General features: G+C 34.4%; 1 protein-coding gene and 1 long non-coding RNA gene across 2 annotated transcripts in view; one reads left to right on the top strand and one right to left on the bottom strand.

Moving 5' to 3' along the window:
* The window catches only part of LOC121368215, a 6593-nt gene extending 3807 nt beyond the window's left edge, over positions 1–2786 (top strand). The window contains exon 2 of the long non-coding RNA XR_005957486.1: positions 2099–2786. This is a non-coding gene — a long non-coding RNA (uncharacterized LOC121368215). The remainder of the gene's footprint in view (positions 1–2098) is intronic.
* Positions 2787–4921: 2135 nt separating this feature from the next.
* On the bottom strand, positions 4922–9423 carry LOC121368218 (TP53-regulated inhibitor of apoptosis 1-like). Its single transcript, XM_041492851.1, has 2 exons — positions 9249–9423; positions 4922–5383 (listed from the first exon to the last, which is right to left on the bottom strand). The coding sequence occupies exons 1-2, from the start codon at positions 9390–9392 to the stop codon at positions 5297–5299; spliced, it is 231 nt and encodes a 76-aa protein (XP_041348785.1). The 5' UTR covers positions 9393–9423; the 3' UTR covers positions 4922–5296.
* Positions 9424–9520: the final 97 nt, after the last annotated feature.

Here is a 9520-nt window from a genome sequence, read left to right on the forward strand (position 1 = left end):
CAATATAGCTGTTTGGTAGTAATGCTGATATGAATAAGGAAGGAAGGAAATGCTTTATTTAACGACACACTCAACACATTTTATTTACGGTTATATGGCGTCGGACATATGGTTAAGGACCGCACAGATATTGAGAGAGGAAACCCGCTGTCGCCACTTCATGAGCTACTCTTTTCGATTAGCAGCAAGGGATCTTTTATATGCATCATCCCACAGACAGGATAACACATAACATGACCTTTGATATACCAGTCGTGGTGCGATGGCTGGAGCGAGAAATAGCCCAATGGGTCCACCGACGGGGATTGATCCCAGACCGACCGCGCATCAAGTGAACGCTTTACCACTGGGCTTCATCCCGCCCATGTCGTTTATACTTCGTTCTTAAAATGAGTTAGCAGTGGTTTTGCTTGTTTATGGGTTTAATTTGGGAGGCGGTTCTAGATGTTCTTGGCTTTTGTGGGCTTTTTTTTTTTTTTTTCATTGTAACAAATTTCATGAATTAAGAATCATATATTTAAAAGACTTAATCATTAAAAATAACCATAAACAAAAATATTGCCATCCACGATGAACTTAAAATGTGTTTATTAATGCTAAACCCTTTAAATATACATGGCTGTACTAACTGAAGTAAGTTTTTAATTAAGGCTCTAGTCAGACAAAATAGTATATACATACTTAATTTTACATTTGTCACTTCAATTTTATATTCACCTTTAACATGAATGTTAATTAACTAGAGATGTATGTATATACATTGCAATATGTGGAACACGCGGTGAAATGATCGGCAATCCAAATAAATACATTCGTATTCTAATCCACACCTGGTCTTAATTTTTGGCTTAAACCAGTAAAAATGCGAAAACTTGGTATGAAAAATAAGCAAAACGCCACACAAAAAATCGGTGAACTTTGACGCCCGAAGTAACCCATTAGTGACACCTGTAATTAAAACAAAAGCATCTGACATATAACACGCTGGTCATATGTAGTCAGGGGTAGTCTTCACAAACTAATATGCAGAGATAATTTGAAAATTTAGAATTTGTGAATTTTTATTTCATAAAAATAAATGTAAATAGAAATTTAACACCGAAATCGTCTGCCGTTTTCACTGAATAGTTCTGAAATTTGGTAGTATGATTCTCTGGGACAGTTTTCACAAACTAATAAGAGAGATATTTTGGAATTTGTAATATTAAAAAAACAAATTGTTTAATTTAAATAAAAATAAAACATTCAATTTGAACATTTTCAAATATTCTTAAACTTGGATATTGTACGGTGGTCGTTACAAATTAATGAATTATTTACAACTGACAAAATTGAAAATTAACTAGTGGAACCGATAGGCCTCTTTGTTTTACATAAATTTACTTACTTATTTACGTCTTTTAATACCGACAGACTAGGGGTAAGATCTAGATCAGTCAACAGTGTTCGCCTGAGGTGTTTTGGTCAAAGGATCAAATCCCCTCGGTGGACTTCTTCTCTGATTAATATTTTTCCTGTCTCACGATCGGTATATCATATAAAAGATCCCTTGCTGATTATGAAATATGAAAGAATAACCAAATTCTTAACATCCAATAGTTGATTGTTGCCATTGTGCACCAAAACATGCTGTAGTGCCCAAACTGGTTTGCCGTCATTGGATTTTTAATGAAATGAAAAATTTGCCTTGGTGCCATAATTTTTTATTAAACTGAAGGCAATACTTGCTATGCCCCCTCCCCACCCCCAAACAAACAAAACAAAAACGACATTAGATCTCTGCAATTGCAAAACTGCTGTGATTATTTTTCCACACGATATTTTTTGCCATGATCATTATTTTAACTGGCTGCCTTCATTAATGAGAACACTAGAATTGATAGAAAATAGTTTACTGCTGCCACCACATTGTCTATTTTACCTGAATAGCACCAAAGGATATTTTATAAATGTATGTTTCCACCGACTGGTTATTACACTCACCATGTTCTTTAATATACCGGTGACCCATACATCCCTCAGATTTTACCTTCACAGTGGTGAGGCAATAAACACAAGCTACATCTTAAAATGTTTGTTTTTGTTTGTTATTTTTCAGATTTGACCGTTGGAGTGTTTCTTGCTCTTTTGGTGCTGTACGTCTTCCTTGCTGTACTTGTCTATCGTCCAAGAAACTATTACAAACAGCAATCAATTTACATTAATTTACAAGAGACAGATGATCAAAGCAACCCAGCTTCTGTATACAATACACTGTGATCTATGCGTATGTTAAGTCCTGTTCTAGTTGGCTCCTTCATTGGAATTATGACTTATACCATTAATCTCTGCAGGCCCGTAGCAAATGGGAGGTTGGGAGGGGGTCGGTCGACCCCCCACCAATGGTGACTTTTTTCTTCAATATTCGTCACCACAAAATTGCAGCGCCCTCGTGTGAGGCACTTCGTGTCTCACCATAAGCCTAAACGATCCCTTACTCTCAAAATACTGCCTATGGGCCTGGTATGTGTGTGTGTGTGTGTAAACAAAAAAGTAGTGGAATTATTAACTCGTTACTTAAAAATTCTGTTTTAATGATTGATTAAATGACAGAAGAGATCACCTGCACAGGACTACCAGCATTTGATCCTCATGAGACAATATTAAATTTGATATGGAAATTAAAATTAAGTTGGTTATAAATGTAATTTAGGAGATCTCGGTGTTGAACCATCACACTAGTAATTGTAGGCAATGTTTTTCATTATTATAAGGAATTCCATGGAATTAAATGTCTTGCTTCCTTACTTGGTGTTGCTCATAGTTGCATATGGTTAAAATATAAACCAAGTTTCATTGATCTACATTATCGTAGTCCAGTGGTAAAGCACTCGCTTGATGTGTGATTGATTTAGGATTGATCCCCGTCAGTGGGTCCATTAAGCTATTTTTCGTTCCAGCCAGTGTACTACAACTGGTATATCAAAGGTTGTGGTATGTGTTATCCTGTCTGTCAGATAGTGCATATAAAAGATCTTTTGCTACTAATGGAAAACTGTAGCGGGTTTCCTCACTAAGACTATATGTCACAATTTCCGAATGTTTGACATGCAACAGCCGATAATTAATAAATCAATGTGCTCTTGTGGTATCGTTTAAAAAAAATCCAAAACTGTGATCTAGTTAGCGAGAAATGGACCTACATGCAAACACTTAAAATTGAGGTAAATTGGAAAGTATTTTCATTAAAAATTAAAACTTTTAACTAAAACATTTACACATTAAGATGAACGTATACAGGGGCAACTATAAGCCAGTTTTCTTTGATCTAGGATGTTAGAAATGGAGGTAAATGTGAAAATTTAACATTGGAACATAAACACAGAAGTTGAGGAGAATAAAAAAAGTTACCAGTTATTATCAAATTTATGTCTCGACTAAAATCATTTTTACTTGCCATGTGCTTTAGCAAGTCATAAGTAAAGATTATTTCATGAGGGAAATAAATTTGACAATAACAGGTACCAAGTTTATTATTCTACAGTATACAGAAACTATGTAAACCACTTTACACACTATTCTAAATACTGCTATAACCTTGTATTTTAATAATGTTCACAGAAATATTTTAAAAGCCAAAGTTCTATATATTGTTAAAAAAAAAATATATAATAAATTGCATAAAACTAACATTTCATTACAAGTAATGAAGCTTAAAACTAAAAACAAAGCCATAAACGCACTCTTTAAACTACTTAATGCGTGTATGCCAAATCGTGACAACATCAAATTTAGTACTGACAACGTCATTGGTTTATTGGACAAGTTAAATCATCCAATAGCAGCTAATGTTACAAAATATTTTCCTTTATGAGTAACTGCTGAGGTAATAAATTAATAGAACTTCCACTTCACAACTTCATATCATATCATATTCCAAGTGAAATAATTTTCAATTGTCATGAGCTTTAGCAAGTAACAATGAAGTTATTTCCTGATTGACAAACTTGGTAATGGTAGCAAGTTTACTATATTCTATTTATTTATCATTATCAATTTAAATTTATATCTTTGGAAAAAAAACCCATATGCAATATATATACAGAACTTCACATATAAAGTTTTTCACTTCCTATTTATTGCACAAGTTTATTTTTACAAAATAAACTTGTGCAATAAATGAGAAGCGAAAACAACGTATTTGAAGTTCTGTATTTACTGGTATTACATACCTTCTTTTATGTTTTACAAAAACGGTTTTTAATTTAATGTCATAACAACACTTTGTTAAATCTATGATCAAAACTCCTTTCGTGGATTCATTTTACATTAAGAATCATACTCTGCGGCAGCCTTGTGTAATGTTTCAAATACGAAATGACGTCATTTGTAAATCTCATTTGTAAATCATATATGACGTCAGTAAATAAAAGGCGCTAATTGCAGTAAAAAGAAAAATTTCTCATTTAAAAGTTCCGGTCCAGATCGCACATGTGCGATACAAAATAAATTTATCACATGGTCTCAGAATGCCTTTATCACTATAGTAAGTTTGAATAGGTATGTAATAAAATGCATGAGAATATTGCTCAGCAGGGTTTCTGCCAGTGCCAGAGGGTATGAAAGGTAAAATTAGGTACACTAAAATCTTGAAAATTAATGGATACATTTTTATAATTTTTAGAAAAATTATTGTAAGATAACTGCTGTTTAAAATTTGAAAAAGTATATGAAATTCAGTGTCCAATTTGAAAAGATTTCTAACCCATAACCACCTAATAAGGGTACTTATGATCCGATTTATGTTTATGATGTATCGTTACATTACATTCTGGCAGAAAGTCTGCTTAGGCATATTACACCTCATTAAACTACTATAAAATATAGTCCCAACTTCAGTGCAATTTTTCATACAGCCTGAATAAAAACAAACATTATTAAACAATTTTGACAATTTATAACCACTGAAATCTTCCAAGGAACAGCAGCACAATTCAGAAAACCTCTCTAGTCACAATGCACAATGTGGATACCGGTATATTAAACAAGACGACAATATTGCCATCAGAAAATAAGTTATAAAATGTATGTAAGTTCTACAAAAACCGCTGCAGTTAAATTTTGCAACTAAAGGCTTTGAATCTTTTATGAATATAAAAATAGCAAAACATTGCAATATATAATCTATCTACTTTGCCTCAAAATTACTGTTTTCATATTCTTGCACCTCAAACTTTAATATAAGTCACATAAAACAGATTTGGCCAGTTCCGAACACAGGTGATTTCCATAAGTTACACATTGTGCCAAATCAGGGTCATGATGGCGGGCTTTTCTCCTCATTCGTCCCCAAGACATTTTTTTCAATTTCATACAGATCAAACTTTTTCTCTTGTATGGCTTTCTGCAATAATAATAATAATAATATAATAATGAGAACAACAACAACAACATACAAAAAAATAATAAATCATTAAAAATAAATTTTATGAAAATTGCATGAAAAAGTTAGTTTGTAAAAGTGCAGTAATAAACTCTGCATTGTGTACTAGTATAAACAGATTTTATGGCTATACCATCACGTTTTGGGGGGTTTTTCGTCTTGAAATGAATTTTATATAAAAAAATTATATTGAAATTAGTTTCCTGCATACTTCGTAATTCACCCAAATCATTTTGTATAACCTCGACAAAATCCTGAATGTTTTCAAATTCTATTGAAATCACTGGCATGATTATGCAAGTATGGTTTTGATTGGTCGAATAAACGGTCAACTGGACATGAGCTCTAACAGGGTGCTGTTAGATCCACATGTAATATTAATTAACCAGTGGAGCTAATTTTAATTAGATTGATAATTCCCCTAACTAGTACACGTTGAAAATTAACAAGTCTCAACAGACAACACTGCCTCAGGGATCATGGGCGTATACTGCCACAAAAGCAGTATGAATATACGACTTATGAATCACGTGTCTTACTCAAAAACAAAATGAAGAATTGTACAGAATATACATATACTTTGATGAAAATTAATACTTCCCTGTTGTATGCAGAACTCTGATTAAGTCAGAGGTTGTGCTCAGGAAAGGCGTGTTTGAACATGGTGTTTTATGGAAGCACGCAATAATGGGCCATACACATTCTACAGATGCTTATGGGTTTTTGGGGTTTTTTTGGGTTTTTTATTCCACTTCCCCCTTTCCTTTCTCTCCTTTGAATTTCATTTCATTCCTTCAGATCTGGCAACTCCTCCTATCTTTCAACTTCTTTCACTGTCCACCTCCACATCCCAGTTCTTGTCTCTCTAACCGTGACAGGTGCTTGTCTCTTGTGGCTATCTGTGCCACACACCTGTCATTCCCCATTAGCTTTTAGCTGTGGGCTTAGTCTGACCACTTCGGGGAGTGTTCAGTAGTTACTTTTGGCATTGTTAAGGGACACTTGTAACTACCTACTATGCACCCCTACTACCGGCGGTCATTAGTACCATGGGTCAGACCAGCTTTTATTAGCGGCAGAGGACAAGGATGCCAGGTGGGTGCAGGGCAATACACAGAGATTGGACCCGTGGATGAAGATGAGACAGATAGGTGATGGTGTCGACAGCTCAGAAGACAAGAGTCGGAGGAAACTGACAGAAAGGGTTGAAACAGATTGAAATTGTGGGAGAAACTGAAAAGTTTTTTTATATTAAGATAATGAGAATGATAGGCAGAGGGTGATAGATGAGGACGAATGAATGTGTGAGCCAGCTTTGATGGGATTTGAACCACTGTCGTCAGCTCGATTGTCCAGTAGCTTATCCACTAGACCACGGAACTCACTAATGACATGTTATTCAACTTATACTTTTTGATATTCTTATGTACAACTTACACAATAAACAGACCAAGTGCCATACATTCAGTAAATTAATTGACAGTTTATTGTTTGGTACCAGTATGATAGGTTACTTAGTGCAGAAGTCTCATTTGTGGAGTAAAAACGTACAGAGTACAGAAAATTACATTAGCAGTCGGAATCCACAATAGCCAGTAGTCTTTAAGACTAGTATTTTATGACTACATATCAGGGGTGGGGAAAAATAAAATTGTCAATCGGTCCCAAATGATGTCGTCACTACTGGGGGGGGGAGGGGGGGAAGAAAGGAATAAAAAAAAGAACATTTAAAAGACGATATTTGTCAAATAGGGTTTTTTTAAAAATCATAGTGACATTTGTATAGATTTATCTTGAATCATGAACGCGAAACGATACACATGAAAACATGAATCTTTTTTTTTATCACATCAGCAAAAAACCCCACAAATTGTATATATTTTACATAATGGAATAAATAATATAAAAAAGGAATAAAAGTTATGAATTTTAATTCCTATATATATAAAAGATGGCACCGTTGAAGTGTTTGACAGCCTGAGCTAGCACATGTTTAGACAAAGAGATTAATAACGTCATCACTGATTGGTTGAAATTTGACCTCTACTGGCTCTAGAGATAACCAGTACATGTAGCTGTTCTGCTTACTCCCACTTGTTAACAAAAAAGGTGGAAACCTTTTGTTAATTTTAAAATCCTTTATAATTATTGGATACACTACATTGAACAATAAATACATTTATAGATTATTTCAGTATACTTTAAGCAGTTTGTATTGCACAAAAGTCTCTTGCTTCGGACTAGGACACTCGACCCGACAGAGCTCTGTACATAGGTGTTGACAGGTGTTGATTGTAACCAGTTGAAAATTCTGGTTCTTTGTTTTAATTGGAGTGTAATACCGTGATGGCTCTCTAAACCAAGAATGGTGTTATCGTTAAGGTCTGTTTAATTTCTTGACCGGCTCAGCGACTTTGACAAATGTGTAGCCTAGTGGCAGTCGATAGATACTACTGTAGGTACGACTTCAGTGACTGGCGATATACTTTGTCAGACTTTAAAATCACAAACGTCTGAAACACCAGCCATATTGACCACTATTTATTTCTTATTTTAAATCATGCACGAGATACTGATGTCTGGGCAGGCCGGTCCACTGACTATAGGAATTTGTTCCAATAATAGAAATTGACAGGTGCTTCGGACTGACAAGAATGACAAAAGTGGGACCGGCAAACGTACGTTTTACAAAAATAATTTCGGTCTCAGAGATCGAGAATCAGTCCCAGACCGGGAAAAAAGGGCTTTTCCCCACCCCTGCTACATATACATATGGTCTTAGTATATGGGTGGTCAATTGGAGGGGTTACACTGTATAAAAGAGTGTGTGTATATAGAAGGTTTCACACGCTGTATATTACGTTTTTTAAAAAGTTAATTTGCATGCTGTAATTTGAAAATAGTTTTTAAGATCCAAAAATAAACATTTCACTAAGATAGTAGCCCTCCATGGTGTACTGTTAGTAATTAGAGAATACTAAACGATATCCCGTGAGAGACTGTTTATATTACAATAAGTGTGTTTCCAATCAGGACTAGCTCTGGCACTTGCCAAATTCGCCAATTGCCAATTTTAAAAACAATTGGCAAATTGTATTTTCATTTAGCGAAATAATACAATTGATATTTTGTATGAAAATTACTGGGTTTATGCAATTTGTTAACTTTAATAGATAATTTGGCAAAATATTTTGCTCATTCAAGCTAGTCCTGTCAATCATACATCAGCAAGATCACACTCGTAATATTTAAATATTGTCTGTTACGGGAACTTGTTTATATTAGTATTCTATACTGACGTCCAAAAGAAACTATAGTATATACCAATATAACAGTAATTTCTAAATTTATCTACACTGTAATGATACTGATATAAAGGATCGCAAATGTTGTTTATTCAACTTTATTAAAATTATTGATGCATCTGTGGGGCACAAGCAGTAAAAGTACAAAACCCTGCACCAATGGTATGCTCAAATGGGGTCATCTTTTAATCAAAATTAATACTTGAATAGAGTTGTGGCCCTTTGCCTGCTTGTCGCTACAACGTGCAAGTTTAATGTCATGACTGGAAAAATCGAACTAAAGCTCTGCGACATTAAATTTAGGTGGGTGGGTTGTATTTTAGACACATTAGGTGGCTACCATTTGGTCGTTGACGATTGCCAAAGTATTAGTATTACACACCGTCCCCTTTAGTCCTCCCCTACAACATATCAATAACTGAATAAGCCATTATACAGTAAATGAGTTATAACTATAAGGGGAGGGCTACTAGAGGTGACGAGCTAAATATCATGCTGTCACTTTTCTATAGTTTGTGTACCTTCACACACTTCTGATAAACCTTAAACAGAGGTGCACACGTGTCTTCTTTAGATCCCTTTAAAAACTTTTCTGAGAACCATTTGTTAAAACATTCATCATACTTGTGTTTCAAGTCCTGACATTCTTCCCCCACGCTGTTCATTTTAAACCGGAAGTACTTTGTAACAACTTTAACAGTGTATTTGCAGGTTCTAAAAAATAGGGCAAATGTTACTCCCGATACAATTTCGAAACATATAATACTTTAAAATGAATCCCTTACTAAATTAC

This window comes from Gigantopelta aegis, chromosome 3, assembly GCF_016097555.1.
Source record: "Gigantopelta aegis isolate Gae_Host chromosome 3, Gae_host_genome, whole genome shotgun sequence".
NCBI lineage: Eukaryota > Metazoa > Mollusca > Gastropoda > Neomphalida > Peltospiridae > Gigantopelta > Gigantopelta aegis.